Source organism: Sceloporus undulatus, chromosome 2, assembly GCF_019175285.1.
Source record: "Sceloporus undulatus isolate JIND9_A2432 ecotype Alabama chromosome 2, SceUnd_v1.1, whole genome shotgun sequence".
NCBI classification, from domain to species: Eukaryota; Metazoa; Chordata; class Lepidosauria; order Squamata; family Phrynosomatidae; genus Sceloporus; species Sceloporus undulatus.
In genome coordinates, this window is record NC_056523.1 from 228,708,643 (window position 1) to 228,727,326 (window position 18,684).

The 18,684-nt window shown below is 41.2% G+C and overlaps 1 protein-coding gene across 1 annotated transcript in view; it reads right to left on the bottom strand.

Moving 5' to 3' along the window:
* The window catches only part of KRI1 (KRI1 homolog), a 34,393-nt gene that overhangs the window by 668 nt on the left and 15,041 nt on the right, over positions 1–18,684 (bottom strand). Inside the window, exons 9-18 of the mRNA XM_042453784.1 lie at positions 17,446–17,573; positions 14,445–14,565; positions 13,434–13,529; positions 10,905–11,075; positions 6,672–6,747; positions 4,445–4,557; positions 3,575–3,716; positions 1,756–1,886; positions 1,593–1,657; positions 660–755 (exon numbers count right to left, since the gene is read on the bottom strand). Coding sequence (XP_042309718.1) covers positions 660–755; positions 1,593–1,657; positions 1,756–1,886; positions 3,575–3,716; positions 4,445–4,557; positions 6,672–6,747; positions 10,905–11,075; positions 13,434–13,529; positions 14,445–14,565; positions 17,446–17,573 — 1,139 coding nt within the window. The remainder of the gene's footprint in view (positions 1–659; positions 756–1,592; positions 1,658–1,755; positions 1,887–3,574; positions 3,717–4,444; positions 4,558–6,671; positions 6,748–10,904; positions 11,076–13,433; positions 13,530–14,444; positions 14,566–17,445; positions 17,574–18,684) is intronic.

The window sequence follows — 18,684 nt, forward strand, 5'->3', positions numbered from 1 at the left end:
AAAGTGATTCACTCAAAGGGCTGCTATTGTGCTGCAGAAATAAAGAGAAATGCTGCAGAGTGGACAGAAACCTTGAGGAATCTCAGTTCAAAATCAAGTGCTAAATTTCAGAGAGAAGAGAAGCTGCAGTTAGAGTCTGACCTCTAACTTTTTGTTTGTTTCTTTCTGCATTAAGCACTTCAAGAGAGAAACAGAAGGGGTGAACAAGATGGTATTAGGATCAGAGAGGTAGGAAAAAGACTGAAGGGGGAATTCAACTTAGTTCAAGAGTTCAAAGTATACAGCTACAGAAAGTATGGTGGCAATCTCACCATCACATGTGAATTCATGAATGACTCCACCCAAACATGTCTAACACACTCTTTATATTGTTCTTCCTTTTATTACTCCCGGTTGCACTCACCTGAGCCTTTTAGATTAGTTTTTAATATGCCACTTGCTTATTTCTAGTAACGCTTGGCAAGTTAGGGAGACTGACAAGGTAAAGAAGGGTTCACACAGCAATGCAGAAATGTTGCAGAACCATGGCTTGGTTCATACCATTTCCTTTTAATTTCTTTGAAATAACTTCTAATCTACTATTTAAGCCTCCTGGGACACTTGCTAAACCTATTCCCCCACCCCCACCCCAATCAAACCACCATTCCCAGAATACGTACTCTGCTTGAAGGGATTTAAGCATCTGTTTCTTCTTCCACACATCTTGGCCCTTCTTCTCATATACAGCCTTGTCCTGCATTTCCTCATTCTCCGATCTGTGTAAATGACATTCTTGTCAGATACTGAGTGTAGAAAGTCTCGCCTCACCTTCCAGTTTAACTCTTCTCAGTTTGTGGGGAGGGCAGATAAAAGAAAGAGACAGAATCCAAGAGACTCTCTGACACCCACTTTCAAGATACCAGAAAAAAAGGGAAAGAGCCTTGTACCAACATGAAAGAATGAAGAATTGTCTTGTTATCTGTTCTTCATCCCATTTTGCAGAAACCAATACAGTGGTACCCCGGGATACGAATGCGCCGCCTTACGAAATTTCCGGGTTATGAAAAAAATCCATTTAAAAAAACTGTTCCGGGTTACGAAGGTTTTTTCGGGTTACGAAAAATTTTTTGGTGCTTTTCGGCGCTATTTCACACGAAATCGCGGCTTTTCCCCATTAGCGCCTATGGGTTTTTCGGCTTGCGAAGTATTTCGGGTTACGAAAGCGGCGGCGGAACGAATTAAATTCGTAACCCGGGGTTGGCTCTTTCAGCCCAGATTTCATTAAATAAACAAACAAACCATGAAATACAAACAAAGCAAACCCCCAACAAACCAATCCACTCCCCAGGGGCATGGATGCCTTGTTTGAAATTGTCAGATTCCAAGTCCTCTTGATCCACTGTCATTAACATCTATTAGAGAATCTTCAACTAAAAATAATAGAGTGCAATCCCCATTCTTCAGTGCACTCAGAACTGTGCCACGACCCAGACGTCCCCATGCCCACATCTGTTTTGGCACAAAAGAGCCCCATGTTTCATTCTAAGCTGTACCTATCTCTTTACAGTGCAGCCAATACAACTAGCATCTTCTCACTGACCCTGCCCTCTCACCTGTACATGCAGGTCTTCCGCAGAGAACACCAGCGGTTCAGCTCTTTATCATCAGCTGCAAAAATCTGGGGGGAGAATTACCATTTGTTTATTCTGCTATCCAAAGAGCACCTGCCCTGGTCCAAGGGAAAGGAAAACACTCCCTTTAGTTTCCGCGGTTTACCTCCTCAGTAGTAAGTCCATAGCTGCAGGGGACTACATTTCGATACCTAAAACGGCAAGGCAGGTCCCCTATCAGATCCTCATAGTCCAGGCGGTAGAACTCATCCAGGTACTGCTCAAATGTTTTTGTCTCTGCAGAAAGAGAAAGAAGCAAGTAGGCATGGGGGCTTTCAGCACAGGTGGAACCTGAATTATTTTTAAGTTGATCCACATCTTTCCATATCAGGAGCCACTGGTGATGCAGTGGTTAAATGCCTGTATTGCAGCTACTCACTCAAAAACATAAGGTTGCGAGTTCAATACTAGCAAAAGGGCTCAAGCTCGACTCAGACTTGCATCCTTCCGAAGTCACTAAAATGAGTACCCAGATTGTTGGGGGCAATTAGCTTCTAGTTGTAAACTGCTTAGACACTGCTAGTTCGGTAGGAAACAGTATATAAATGAAGCTGTTTCTTTGTTTCCTGTCTTATTCTACCTGGTTAAAACTGTCTCTCTCCTTCATAGATAAGAGAGAATTGCTTGCCTAGGACCATGAAGGGCCCATTTTGTGCTAAATGCTGTAGGATCCTGCATAAGTACACTGATGCATCTCACTGAAAAGGTACTACATCTCTGAGCTATTGCAGAAATGTATATTGCTCCCAAATTATTCCTGTTGTATTAAATAATAGCTAATGTGGCAAACCAGTTTTTTGCACTAGTCTATGAGGGGAAAAATGCAAAACTAAATTAGGCAATACCTTTATTAGGACCAAACAAGTATCACAAGAATATACACAAGCTTGGAAGAATGGGAGCATCCAAATGTTAGGTCAGGTGTTACAGCTATGAGGTCTGCATTTTTGATCCACTTGACACTGGGCCTAAAATGTAGCTCTCCTTGCCACAATAGCTGGCTTAATTTTTTAGATCTTTCTATTCCTTCTCCCATTCCATGCTTTTTGTACCATCTTACCCGATGGACGTTTTTGGGAAAATCCAAAAGCATGCACACTTATCTGTTATGCTTTGATTGGTTTTAATGAAGACACAGCGAAGTTTAACTTTAAAAAACCCTACTGTATCCAACATACCCACTCTCCTACCAGGCATATGGTAGTTGAGCAAATCAGTTACCAGGCAGTGGACAGGAAAGAAAAGAAACCCAGAGGGAAGATTTAAAGAAAACACAAGAGTCGTCAGTGTAGGGAGACAGATCACACACAAAGTGAGCACTGCAGATAAAATTATCTCCTGCCTTACATTAAAACACTAAAACTATATACTTTCCACTGAGGAGCACAACCCAGAACATTTGTTTCACTGTACTGCTGTTGCCACCTGTTCTAAATGCCTTAAATTGTTACTCATTTCCTTGAAAGTGATTGTAACATGGCAACATAGGTTGTTTTGCTAAGTAGTGGAAAAACAACTGCATCAGCTCTGAAATGTTCTGTCTCTTGCAAGTAGACTTGCATTTGGGATGGGTTTCAGCTTGAATCCTCAAGGAAAAGGTGAGCCAGTAGGTCTGAGAGTTTTCTTGCAGCCTGGTTTAGCTGGGTCAGAATTCAGAGGCTGGACACAGACAAAGTCACTTCAAGTAACATGGGTAAGGAGCAGTGGTGATAGGATCAGTTCCTCAATGTGCCCCTGCTAAAAACGGGCTCCACGGTACCCCACTGGCTGTGGTTGTCCTGGTCAGATGTCTTTCCATTTCTTCCACTGCACTGAAACCTCCCTACCCAAAAAGATTTTTTTCAATCCTCCCAAGTTGTTGTTATAACCAGACCTGGAGAAACCTCTCTAATACCAACTAGCACCAGCCCATCTAACATCCTTACCAGAATCAAAGGGTTCTTTTTTCTGAGAGATAACCTCTGCAAAACGTGACTTGCGCTTTTTCTTGCCCAGAAGGGGGATCTCCAGCTTCCGCTTCTTCTTTGATGGACCAGGCTGCTGGGAGGGGTCATAATCAGCATCCATCTGTAGGTGTGGTGTGAGAAGCAGATGTAATGAAGGACTGCCATTTCACATGACCATGAATCCTGAGCGATGAGCAGAGCAATCACCTCCCCCAGACAGGCACACAGGGAAGACAACAGTTGGCTCCTCACACATATAACAAGGAGATGCTACCCACATTTCCAAATCCACTATTTGCAGGGACATTCCTATTAAGATTTAGGATTGGCCATTCCATACTTCATGATTCTTCCAATTGGATCTCAATAAGGTTCGCTTTGCATGCAAGCTGCCCATAAGAAAGTCACATTTAATTGCTTTTCTTGAAGAGGTTTCCAGCCCTCATGGGAAAAAAAACATAACTAGCAGAATCATAGTGTTGGAAGACGCTACAAGGATCATCCCGTCCAGCCCTCTTCAGTACAGGAATACACATTTAAAGCTGTGATGAGCACAGGGTGAACCCTGTTCCTTTCCACCCAGTCATTTTTGTCTCTCATGTTACCCTATGACACCATTTCTTCCATGCATTCCCAAGTGTTCAGACAGAACACTGATCACACTGTGCATGGCCCTGACTGCAGGCTAAGGACTCTCTCTCACTCCTTTTGTCCATCATATGTCCCTCCATCATTTGCTGCCATCCTGTCTCAATTACATGGTCAGAGTGAATGTGACACAAGAGTTCCCCTTCTCAAGCACCCAATGAGGGCTGAGAGCTCTGCTTAAAGTAACAAAGGCAGACATACAACAAAGTTAGGATCCTCGCAGTGCGGCTGGTACTCCTCCTCCTCCTCCTCTTGTAGAAACGCTTCTGCTTCAGTACCATCCCCTCCTGTCCACTTGTCCCAATTCCATTCATCTGGATTAAGGATGGAGAGAGAAAGATGAAAAAGTGACACTTGTTGTTCAGCTAACAAGTGAGTTCCAGATGCTTGCACATCTCTCTGCAAGGATCCTCTTGAACACAGGTGAGGTAGAAACAGAATTCCAATCTGGCATGCCTGTTTCTACAAACAGATTTTAAACAATTCACATGTGTGTTACAAAGAAGAAAGAGAGGCCACAACAGACTACTTTCAGTATTTAGTGGGAATGCACACAACACACACCTGGTGCAAAATCTGGATTTGGAAGATCAAGCCTTAATTTAATTACCAGTAATTGTTTAAATGTAATTAGTGCTATTCTGTGTTGTAGTTTATTTTCTTGTTCTTTAAACTATTATGATGTTACAAGGTTTAAATTGCTAAGTTGCCTAGGGACCTTCTTTTGGGCCAAATATAATATGGGGCTTGAGTGTCTGTGGTTTTTCTGATCTGCTGGGGTAGGACAGAATGACCACAGATGGGAACGGTCCACTGTATAACAAAAATATTCTCATTTTAACAAGAATTTGCAGCAGATTCCTGATTGCACTAGGAAGTTGCTTCTGAGAATCATTTCTAGAGTTATTTCATTTTTCTACTTGGCACCATATTCCTTTTCCATGGTCTCAGTCATGTTTTCTTTATTGACTTTTCTCCTGGAAAACAACATCCCCAGACCTCTGTAAATTACTTCCATGTACCAGACTGAGGGTTCAAAAGCCTCAGGCCAAAATTGACCCGTTTTGTCCAGTGGGGCTCTACCAACAGCAACTAAAAAAATGCCTCCCAAACACCCAGATAGGCAGCACAAAGATAAAAGTTTCTTCCATACTGTATATAATCAATGTATCTCATGTGTATCTCATGCCTATTCTGTATCTCATGCCTATTCTGCACTTGAACATGCATGTTTTATCACTCCTAATAGCAAACTCATGGGGTTGAGTGCTATCAGGGCTGCAGCCCAAACAAGGCCACCAAGACATTAGAAGGAACATGTACTACGTGTTTATGCATGTGTGTGTGGGTGCGCGCACATGCGCGTACACACACACACACACACACACACACAGGGATAACACGCCCTCACAATAATCTGCCTGATAACAAATTAGAATGCTCACTAGCTGCAGAGCAGAGATTTTGACTTCCAAAGAAAAATCAGGGTTGGTGATTAGTGGGTGGAGTGACAAAGAATGGAATCAGTTGCCAAACGAGAACAAAGATCCGTCTCATTACCAACTTAGAAGCCTTTAAAAAGGCACTTAAAACAGATCTCTTCCAGTAAGTTGTTCCATAATTTAGGGGCTGTGGCTGTAAACTTTAAAAAGGCACTTAAGATGGATCTCTTCCAGTGGGCCTATCCACCTGACCTTTTATAGCTGATTTTATGGAACATTGCCACTCTGACTTGATAGCACAGAAAATTGACAATGATTTGGTCTTTTTAGTGATTGGTAGTAATATTGCTGTTGTTTTACTGACTGTATTTTTAGATAATATTGTATTTTGTATTGTATTGTAGTTTTTATTCTTTGCTGTAATCCCACCTAGATCTGCAGGGAGAGGCGGGAAATACAAATAAATGTTGTTGTTGTTATTATTATTATTAACATTTCTAACCCTCTACATTAGGGATGAGTGACTTGTGGTTTTCTTGATGTTGTTGTAGATAGACTTTGTCCTCCTGCTCCAGAGAGTAGAACATGGGTGAATGGATTCAAATTAGAAGAAAAGAGATTTCATCTAAACATAAAGAAGAATGTTTTGACTATAAAAGCTATTTCACAGAGAATGAGACTAAAGTCATGGAGAACAGTGGATTTTCCTTCTTTGGGAGGTTTTTAAGCAGAGGTTGCATGGTCATGAAGTGCATTAGTTATGTGTATTGGGTTGGATTAGATGGACCTTGAGGTCCCTTTCACTCTCTATGATTCTATGAGCTGCGTTTCCCAACATCCCTCACCACTGGACATGCTGCCTAGGGGCTAACTGGGGCTGCAGCTCAACAACCTTTGGAAAGCCACATGTTGCTCATCCTTAATTTAAAATTAATCAAAAATATCCATTTTCAAATGGCTTCTTCCTCCCAACCTTTTTAGCATACCATCAATTCCTTCCTCTGTCTCAAACTGTGGTTTCTCTTCCTCGCCAACTCCATAATATTCATCTCCAAAGAATTTCTGGAACAGAGAAGCAAGAAACAAAGACTCATTTATTGCTCCGCACAACAGTCTTGAGAGAAATACAAATCTCTCAGGGTGAAGCCATCATAATAGTTTAAAACAATGAAGAGTTATTTTTGAGTTTCAGCGTCCTCCTATAAAATTAAATAATCAGAATCCTTTAAAAGAGTACAAACAGATCAGTTTAAAGTATCAGCTGATGAACCCCTATAAAACCATGTCACATACTAGAATCATAGAGTTGGAAGAGACCACAAGGGCCATCCAGTCCAACCCCCTGCCATGCAGGAACTCTCAATCAAAGCATACTCAACAGATGGCCATCCAGCCTCTGTTTAAAGACTTCCAAGACTCCACTACACTCTGAGGGAGTGTGTTCCACTGTTGAACAGCCCTTACTATCAGAAAGTTCCTCCTAATGTTAAGATGCAATCTCTTTTCCTGGAGCTTGCATCCATTGTTCTGGGTCCTGTTCTCTGGAGCAGCAGAAAACAAGCTTGCTCCTTCCTCAATACGACATCCCTTCAAGTATTTAAACAGGGCTATATCACCTTCTCTTCTCCAGGCTAAAAATCTCCAGCTCCCTAAGTCGCTCCTCATAGGGAATGGTTTACAGACCCTTCACTATTTTAGTCACCATCCTTTGGACACTTTTTGAATTGTGGTGCCCAAAACTGGACACAATATTCTAGGTGAGGCCTGACCAAAGCAGAATAGTGTGGCACTATTACTTCCCTTGATCGAGACACTACACTTTTATTGATTCAGCCTAAAATTGCAATGGCCTATTTCGCTGTCGCATCACACTGTTGACTCATGTTCATGTGGACTGCTTGGACTGTCAGGACCATGGTAAACAGGTCTAATAAAATGACATGGATGTGGCCACTAGGGAAAGCTGTTGTGGAAGTTATTTACAGCTCTAGTGGCAGTTATATATGTTAGCATTTAAACAGTGCTACATTGGAATGTTGATGCAACTGTCAACTGTCATTCTCAACTGTCACTGAGGGAGAATTAGACAATGTGTGCCTGAGAGTGGGTTGTTACTGATGTGGATGGTGTCACTGTATATAGTGTTGTACACAGTGGAAATTCTTCTATGAATAAAAGCCTCATCTGAGAGAAGATTACAGTGTCTCTTTGCTCACTGAGAAAGCGACAGGTGTTTCTCCAACTCACAAGGTACTGACTACAGAAACCAAGGTGGAGAATCTGGCGCCATATATTAACATGTTGTCTCATGTGCTGCACAACATAGCAACATCAAAAGCACTTTAACATGGACTCCTAGATCCCTTTCACATGTAGTCTCATTCAGCCAGGTGTTCCCCATCTTATATCTGTGCATTTCATTTTTCTGCCCTAAGTGCAGTACCTTACATTTCTCCCTGTTGAATTTCATTATGTTAGCTTTGGCCCAACTTTCTAGTCTATTCAGGTCATTTTGAATTTTGATCCTGTCCTCTGGAGTATTAGCTGCTACTCCTAATTTGGCGTCATCTGCAAATTTAATAAGTGTGCCCTCAATTCTGTCATCCAAGTAATTGATAAATAGAACTGGCCCCAGGACAGAGCCCTGTGGGACCCCACTGGTCACTTCTCTCCAGGATGAAAAGGAGCCATTGTTGAGCACCCTTTGGGTTCGGCCGGTCAACCAATTACAGATCCATTTAACAGTTACTTTGTCTAGCCCACATTTTACAAGCTTGTTTGCAAGAATGTCATGGGAACCCGTGTCAAAGGCCTTACTGAAATCATGATATACTATATCCACAGCATTCCCTTCATCTACCAAGCTGGTAATTTTATCAAAGAAATAGATAAGATTTGTCTGGCATGACTTGTTTCTCTGAAACCTATGTTGACTGTTTAATGATCTGCTCCAGAATCTTTCCTGGTATTGATGTCAGACTAAATGGATAATTGTTGGGATCCTCTTTTTTTCCCCTTTTTGAAGATGGGGACAATGTCTGCCCTCCTGCAGTCTACTGGGACTTCTCCTGTTCTTCAAGAGTTCTCAAAGATTATTGCCAATGGTTTTGATATTACATTTGCCAGTTCTTTTAATACTCTTGGATGCTGTTCATCTGGTGCTGGAGACTTATATTCATTTAGATTAACAGTTATTCCTGTACTCTCTCTTTGTATATTCTGGGCTGAATTTCCCCTATTTCCCCATTTTCCTCAGATTGAGCACCCTTTTTCTTTTCTGAGAAGACTGAGGTAAAGAAGGTGTTAAGTAATTCTGCCTTTTCTCTGTCCCCTGTTAGCACTTTGCCATCTTCTCCACGGACTGGACCTACCATTTCCTTATTTTTCTTTTTGCTGCGGACATATCCAAAAAAGCCCTTTTTATTGTTCTTAACCTCTCTAGCAAGCCTGAATTCATTCTGCGCTTTAGCTTTTCTGACTTTACCCCTACACATGCCTGCTGTTTCTTTGAATTCCCTTTTTGGTGATTTCCCCCTTTTTCCATTTCTTATACTTGTTCTGTTTAAAACCTAGCTCAGTTGAAAGTTCCTTAGTTATCCATCCTGGTTTCTTGAGACACCTCCCATTTTTCTTCCTCACTGGAACTGTTTTAATTTGTGCCTTCAGTATCTCCCTTTTGAGAAACTCCCATCTGTCCTGAACTCCCTTCTCTTTTAGTATTCCTGACCATGGGATCACCCTCAGTACTTCTCTAAGTTTAATGAAATCGGCTCTCCTAAAGTCTAGAATGCATGTCTGACTATGCCTGGCTTCTCTACTGTATAACAAACTCCAGGAGAACATGGTCACTCCCACCTAATGATCCAAGCACTTGCACCCCATTAACCAAGTCATCCTTGTTGGCTAGGATCAGATCTAAAATAGCTGACCCCCTTCCACCTTTTGGACAATGAAACTGTGTTTGAGGTAAGTGAGGATTTGGCTGAGTTTGACTTCCCGGATATATCAGAATGGTTGAAGATATCCATCACTACCACATCTCTCCTTTCTGAGTGTGTAGCATTTAAACAACCTGAAAAAATTACTGAACCATTGCCAGAGGAAGCTCTTTAAAGAAAATCAGCAACAATTCACAAAATGGATCCAGAAACACTTCTCAGACAGCTAGAGTTTCACCTAATAAGATACTAGCATTTTGACAGAACTATTTCTGCTTAAAGCTTTGCCACTACCACAAGGGTGGGCATGAAAACAGAGCAGCTACGTTCACATACTGATGTTATCTGCAATGTTAAGTAGTTGGATATGCTGGGAGACTGTGGGAAAGAAACAGGATCACAAAACTAAATTGGATCATGTTTTGCTATAAGACTAAATTTCGACACTTCCAAGATGGTTGTTAAAAGGAAGAATTATCGATTTATGAAAACAAATAGAAAAAAATGCCTTGCTTTTCAGTATTTTCAGGTGTGGCACATTTCAAAATACACCACTTCAACTACTATACAAAATCAAATTAAAAATAAATTCTTTTTTGAAGAAATTTTACTTCAGAAGTACAAAAAAGACCAAATAAGTATGTTTGGTGGCATTGCCTCAGCTTCTAATGCCTGCTCTGTAAACAGTAAATTGCGTGGACTTGGAAACAGGTATTTTACAGTCTTATAGCTAGAGATTTGGCATCTGTACTGCTCTAGGTCCAAACACTGTGCTTGTGTTGACATGGAAGTGCTGGAAATCTCTTCTCAGGCACCACAAGCCTTTTCCAATGCCTTTAATTGGGGAGCACTGCTTCTATGCAACGTCTTCAGGTCATGAAACTAGCAACAATGCTCCCACTACCAACTATCAACCAAGGAGTCAGACACAGAGACAATCTAAGAGTAATCCCTTGCGTCTCAGCACGTAGTTCTAAACTACAGTTTGGACAGGCAAGAAGTCCTGTTGTGCTGTGGCCAACAAGCTAAGCTTTGAACTTGGTAGTCCCTCTTTTAGATCTTGCCGTTGCCGTGAACCCATGAAGCGGCTTTAGGCAAGGCCCCTATTCTCTCTGAGGCACAAGCCACCTCCTCCCAACTGAAAAATCAACCATCTTCTGCATGGGAAGCACCCTAGAATTTTTGAAATGCTCATGTAAGAACAGGGTCATGTGATTTACATCACACAGGTGTCTGGTTGCCTGTCACGAGCGGTGGCCTGTGATAATGGTGAAGAAATACCTCCATGAGCTGATCATGATGGGCAGGATCAAAGTCGCCTGCGAGGTCCTCCTCTTGGAAGGTGCCAGTCTCACTGCCTGTGATCTCCCGCAGCTTCTCCAGTCGTTCTAGAATCTCTCGGCGTTTCAGGTTCTTCAGCTGCTTCAGCTCCTCCTGCTTGCGTTCCCTCTCCTTTTAGATTGAGCAAAATGCTATATTAACTATCAGACCTATTGCCTGTGTCAATTAGACATCCAGCTTCTGACGAGGGAAAAGATGAGAACCTTTGTCTTCCCATTTGGGCAAAAGGAATCAACATCATCACCATCACCACTATTACCACCACCATCATCTTTATTGTACACAGCCAAAGACCTTTACAATACATGGAATAAAACATGGGACATAAATTAAAAATAAATTATGAAAATATTAGATATAACTTTATAACCATTTTACAGACCCCTGTGAAAACAGTTGTTCGCTGCCTTGAGTCCCTCCCTGTATTGGGAGAAAGGCAGGATATAAGAAAATAAGAATAAGAATAATTGTAAAATTAATATTTATACTACAATATAAACTACAAACACGTAGTTTCTTGAATGCCAATATATGACAAATAGCCTTGTATCGGCAAAGAATTCTACTACCACTTTCTGAGGGGTGCAGTCCATATATAAGTGAATAATTGATAACACATATCTTTGGCTATGGGAGAACAAGTAATGATTTTTTTTTCTTTCTGTAACTGGAATACTTGTCTTAGAAGCTGAGAAAAGGTCAGTTTCAAAATACTATGGCTTTACATGATTGACCTGAATTTATGGGTACCAAATGGAGAACTGTGCCCTAAATGTGGCTGCTCTGACATGAACAAAAATCTAGTTTTAAGACCAAAAGGACTAAGTCTTCTCTGTGTTAAAGTCTTGGAACAACTGTCCCCAATCTCCAAAACCTCAGACCCTCCAGTCAACAAAGTTTGCTGAGAGAATGATTCCCAAGTCCATTTAATCTACACCAGAATCTTAAGGCAGAGACATCAATATCAGCTGCAATTGAGCAAAGACCCAATTCAGCCCTACAGTGAGTTGCTGAAACCCCCAGGGAAAGTTCCAAAATCTATCATACGAATTCATTTTGTAAAATTTCCAAATGCACCTCCTCCCCAGATTTCTGCTCCATACAGCATTTGTTTGATCATTTTAGCTGTGAAAACCTTGAGGGCAGGATTTATTAACTGCCCCCCTCTAGAACAGAAAAAATTCTTTTAAGATGCTCAATAGATCTGGCACTTGAGATTTTGGTGGCTTCTAAATGTACTTTTGAAGAAAGTTTCTCATTAAACCCCAGGTATTTAATTGACAGAATCTGTTCTAGATGATGTCCATAAAGTATCCAATGCACCTGGAAGTTCTCATTCCAAACACCATAATCTTAGTTTTGGAATAGTTTACAAACAACTGTTCTGCTTTACAGGGCCTGCTAAATTTGGCTAACATCTTTTTAGGGTCAGTTTTGTATAATATAGTCCTGTTTCACCCCCCGGTTGATGAGAACAAGTTAAGTTAAAGCACAATTTAATCCTGTTCGAAACTGCAGAGAATTACCTTGGTGTAAGAGCTAAATAAGCCACATCGGTCTTTTATCGATGTTTGTTTGAGCTAATTTATGCCATAAACATCACCTGCTTATCAAATCAAAATCTGATGAAAAGTCTACAAAAGCTGTATAAATACTTATTTGAGCCACTGGTAAATTTAGATACAAGATGATGTAATGTAAAGGCCTGGTCCAGAATAGTTTTACCTTTCCTGAAACCTGCTTGTTCCTCAAAGATAACAGATTACTATCCCATTTCAGAAACTTGTTTGAAACATATTGTGCACAGAAACCACACCTAAAGATTGATGTCTCAGTAATTAGAAGGATCTGTTGTGTACCCTTTCTTCTAGAGTGGCACAACAATGGTAGATAGCCAACTTGAGGGAAAGTTGCCCGTTTTGAGTTAATATACATAAATAATTTTGCAAGAATAGGTGACCATAAATCAATGTGTATTGTGAACATGTCGGGGGGTGGGGGGGTGGTAATTTCTCCAGGGACCTTGCCACTGTGGCGTGCGGAAATCAGATTTTTTAATTATTATTTCAGCAGGAAAAAGATGGCCATTCAAGAATTTTACCAGAATTCTGCATCATAATACTCTGTATAGAGTTAAGTTACTTCCAAAGATGTGCCTAAAATGGGAAACCCATACCTCAAGTGTAGTTGGGGTTGCAGGCTCACAAGTCTTATGGGAGAAACCTAACTATTAAATTTCAGAATTTGGTTTCATTGGCTTCATTAAGGACTAGAAATCTCCAACTGTTAATAAAATAAGCCATCTCTGCCCCCCCCAAAAAAAAGCAATGTTTTATATTCTCTACATTGCTGTTTTGAGAAAAATAGTGATATCAGCAGTGGCTACACATTTCATCTGCCTTGTTAATTTACTCAGCTCAGGAAAAGCAAATCAGAACCCCAATCACCCCCACCCTGAGAACGACTCACTTTCCTCTTGCGCTCACGGATCTCCTGGCGCTTCTCTTTGCGACGCTCATCCTTCCGACGAACAGAAGTTGCAATGATGCGAGGATATGTCCGCACCTGTTGGCAAGTGAGTTGAGGTGGGAAGTAATGAAAATGGGACATTACTCTGATTATGATTATTAAGCTTTACTTATATAGTACTGTAAATTTACACAGTGCTGTACATACAATCAATTAAAATAGATAAAATAAATAAAATAAGCCTGCCTATTGCATACATTCTATGAAAATAATTAAATATAATAATAATATTAATATAACTTATTTATATTCTGCTTTTTTGCAGAGGAATCAAAGCGGATTACAACAAATATAGGAATAAAACATCATACTTAAGATTACAATTAAAAAAGATAACCCCTTAACCCAACCCTCCCCCAATCATAAAAACATTAAAAATATATTGAACAACAGAATAAATCAAAATGTTCTAATTACAAATTAACTAAAAATTGCAGGTAGGTTTGGGTGAGAAGAATGCCTTCTTCTAGAGGAGGAGTGGGGTCGATGGTATTGGTAGAGGGAAGGTAGTCTAGGAAGGCTAATCTGGAAAGGCCTGTGAGAAGAGATCCGTTTTAACAGCCTTTTTAAAGGCTTCCAGAGTGTTAATATGATGGATCTCGTCCGGCAGGTCGTTCCAGACCCTAGGAGTGGCAGATGAGAAGGTCCTCTGGGTCACTGCGGACAATCTAGTCTTCTTGGGTTTCAGCAGGTTAATTAATATATATTAATACATGTTAACATTCAAACAATAAAATGCAGCAGACAACAAATTAAAATAACATTAGATAACAATCATGTAATGTCTGGGAATGCTTCCTGATCCCGCATATCTCAGACAGAGAGGGAGAGACAAACCTAGTGATGTCCTCCTGAGATTCCCTTACTTTGGAATGGCGTCAGAGCTCTGGGTAGCTTGCCCAACTCAGTCCCACATATATCCATCTCAAAAGTTGAAGATATGGTCCTCACCAATTGTGCCTCAGGCTCCTCAAAGCGGAAGTTGTATCGGCACTCAAAATCCTCTTGTTTTTTTAGGAACAGCTCACCCTCATCTGAGGAGTCTGACACAGCCAGTTGTGCTTCAGGTAGCCTGTGAAGAAATTCCACAGGAGGTAACAAGGTATTACAACATAACCTGAGATTTCACAAATGGATTCTCATCTTCCACAGCTGTCTAGAATACAATTCAATGTTCACCAAAGAATCATAAGCAGTTTAAAGAAAATGGCACCGCTTCAGGCCCATAGACTACTTCCACTGGAGTGCCATTATTATCAAATCCTGGCCAACATATATACAGTGATGGCAAACCTTTTAGGAACCGAGTGCCCAAACTAACTTCTGCCCTCTCTGGAGGCAGCTGAAGGTCTGGTATGGCCTTCATACGGCTGTTCCTCCTCTTTCCTGCCCTCCATGTGCCATGAAAAATGGCTGTGCATGCTATCTCGGGCACACATGCCATAGGTTTGCCACCATGGGTATATAACATATAAATGTAGAAGTTTGAGCATTGGACTATGATTCTGAAGACAAGCATTTGAACCACAGCTTGGCCATGTAAACACATTGGGTGACCTTGAGCAAGTCACACTTTCTCAGCCAAAGAGGATGGCAAAAGAAAACCTCATCTGAAGACACATGGCAAGAAAACCCCATAATAGGTTCACCTTAGGTTGCCATAAATCAGAAACAACTTGAAGGCACACAACAACAATGCTTAAGGTATGGAGTGTCTTAAATCTTTTTTTTTTAACCTGGCCCCTAATTAAGACCATCACTGCCCAGATTAAAAGCTAATGGCCACAAGTCAGAACTAACCATATCTGGAGGTGGGGAGCATTTACCTGCCAACTCCAGGTGCTTAAAATCCTTCCATCATGCCCTGCTCTAGTCATGCTTGTGTACCTTGCCTTGTCAAACGTCCACCTTTGGATCGGGGTTCTCTCAGCCACCAGCAGCACTTCATGCACCCTTGGTGCAATAAATCTAGGCAGCCAGTAGGCCAGCTATACAATGAAAGGGAACTGGAGCAAGCTTAATTCAAGAAAACCATCTAGCTAAAATTCAGTTGTCAGAGAAAACAAAATTTGGGATGCAAAGGAGCTGGCTATCACTTTTGATTCACCTAGGTGAGGCAATTTCAGAGACCCAGAAGCCATATACAGTGGGCTCTTGGCATCATCTGGAGGACTCCCCAGACTGAAGATGCTCAAGTCCCATTCCATACAAAAGCATAGTAAGATGGTGTCCCTTATATAAAATGGCAACGTCAAGGTTTGTTTTTTTATTTGCTTTTAAAAAATATTTTGAAACTGTAGATGCTTGAATCCATGGATAATAAAATCCTTTGATACTGAGGGTTGATTGTTCCCACAACAGAGCATAGTTCTTTAATTGCCAGTCCCTGCCAATTCTGTGTTCTGATTAGGCTATAACAGCAAAAGATTCTCTAGGTGAGCCAACAGGAGCCAAAGGCATGACATTAGGATGAATCTCTGAAACAGATGCAATACAATATGGAATGTTACTATGTTGTTAACCTGATTGCTGCATGGAAAACTGCTTGGGGACAGGGGGAAGAAAAGGCACAAAAACTGGCTTCAACTTCTACTTTAGTGATAACTCAAGTTTGGTAATTTGGTAATAGAACAAGAAAGTGGGATCTTATCTGTCTCACTCTTATTATCAGCCAATATAGCTGGGAGGCAGTTGTGTACCAACAACAAAATCATGGGGTTTCCTTGGAAATATCTGTTTAGAGGGGGTTTGCCATTACCATCTTCTGATGCTGAGAGAGTGTGACTTGCCCAAGGTCACCAAGTGGATTTCCATGGCTAAGCCATCATTCAAACCCAGATCTCCAGAGTTGTAGTGCAACACTCAAGCCACTACACCATGCTGGCTCATGCAAAACACCACACTGACATACATATATTAGTCTAATATATATGTCAATACAAGCCCAAAGCTAGACGAAGAAAAATTAGAACTGGACTTGCAAGTTTTCCATGAAAGTGTAATTTGTCCAGAAACAGGAGACACTGAAAAGGCACACTATTGCTTTCCATGATGATGACATGACTGATCTGTCCTTTTATAATAAAGTTCTATCATCTCAACAATTCTAGTCATTTTCAGTTCTTTTAACTGAGAAGATGGCAATACTTTCTTAAAGGCCTGCTGGGTGAAGTCAAGATTTTTCAGCCTAGAAAGAAACAACATATCTACTGGGAAAAGCAATAGCAGTGGTTAAAGCACTCAAACTCTGGCCTTCCAGGTGTTTTGGACTTCAGCTCCCAGAATCCCAGGCCACTGGCCAAGATGGCTGAGCTTTCCAGTCCAAAACATCTGGAGGACTAGAATTTGGGGATCACTGAGTTAGAGGAACAGGGAAATAATTTCATAATTATGTCAGTCAAATGAAAGCCTGGGATAAAGGGTGGCTGGGTTCAGAGGGGCTTACAGCAAACTGTAGATATATTTTTTAAAAATCAGTTTGCACCGGCAAATGTTGTATCTTTATCAATTAACTACTGATTGCTAAAATCCAAGATTTAAGAAAAACTTGTTATCGCCCTCCAGACTCTAGAGGCTGGTTCGTGCATGCAACTCCCTTTTTTAACCCTAGTCAGGAACTGTGTAACTGTAAGAGAAGGTGGACAAAATTTAGCCTCCCAAAGTTGTTGAATGGCAACTTCCAACATTCTTCTTTATCAGCCTTGTTGACTGGGTTGATAAGTGTTGCAACCCAGCAATAAGGAGCAGCTTCAGGCAAAACAGCTTGACACAGTGAACCCTAATCCCGTGAAACCTGGGACATTCATACCAGCATCTCAACTGTATAAAGACACTATTTTGAACAGCCACCTGTATAAATATGTAAAGCAAGGAAAATATTACTCTGATACACAGAGAGTTAGTGAGGTTTGCATTCCATCCTCAAGGGCTTTAAAAATCCATTAGCACCCACCTTTCCTCTTGTTCTTCCTCGTCCCCTCCATCACCTGCCTCCTTGTAGCGCTTGTTCAGGATGTAATCCCGCAGAAACTGTTCTCCTTCATCCAGTTTGGGGTCATTCCAATATTCTTTAAGAGGTGCCTGGGGAAGGTTGGTGGAAGACAAGCACAAAGGATATCTGAAATAAATCCATCCACCTGGAAACCTAAGAAAGCTTCACCATGAAGTGAATACCCAAAGATGTCTAACATTGTCCCACTATGTTTTCAGCTTTTTATATAGGCATTTAAAAAAGTCCTAGGTGCATTAGCTCATGGAGCGGCACAGAGATGGCAGGGCTAGCACATCCCCCCCCCCATATGTTTACCCAACATTTTTCATGATGCATGCATAGGTTTTACAAATAGGAATGAGCCACAGAATACTCTCAACAATCATGTTATCCTAACTGGTAGATAGGGGGAATGAGCACATACTATTATGAAGCAAGGTGGAAAAGTGTTTGCAATTAGGGAAAGATAGCTACCTTAGTCACAGGGTAGCATACCATCTCATGTTGTAGATTTAGCAGCATCTGGAAGTCCACACCAATCTGTACTTTCTGCTTCCAAGATGATCATTTATATGTTACTACTTCACTGCAGTTGTTGGCAATTAAATTGTGTAATCAAAGATGATGCTAAGAAATGGTGCAGAACCATAAAGTCAAGCCTTTTCCCATCATTTCTTGCTACTCCCAAATGAAAATCTCAGACCAGTATTCTGACATTCCAAGGGGACTCTGTGTGATGGTAGGAAACACCCACATTATTATTATTATTATTAAGCTTTATTTATATAGCACTGTAAATTTACACAGCACTGTATCAACAATCATTTAATTAGACGGTTCTCTGCCCTCAGGCTTACAATCTAAGAAGACGCAACACAAAAGGAGAAGGGAATGGTGGTGGGAAAGGGATCAAGTCCTGGAGTTCATCTCTCCCTCTGAGGCCTGGACCAAGGCAGATGGACTGGAGGGAGGGCTCTGTTTCTTAAGGATAAGCTTGATGGTGTTGGGCCTGCCATTTCACTCCCTCCAGGCTGGATGGCTTGCCTTTCTGGTGGATGGAGGGGAGGGCTCTTCTTTCAGGGAAGGCCTGTTGAAACTAGGATCCCTTTCTCCCTCTCTGGATGATGGTGGATGGAGAGGTGGGCTCTTCTTTCAGGGAAGGCCTGTTGGAGCTGGCTTACTCTTCTCCCTCTCTAGATG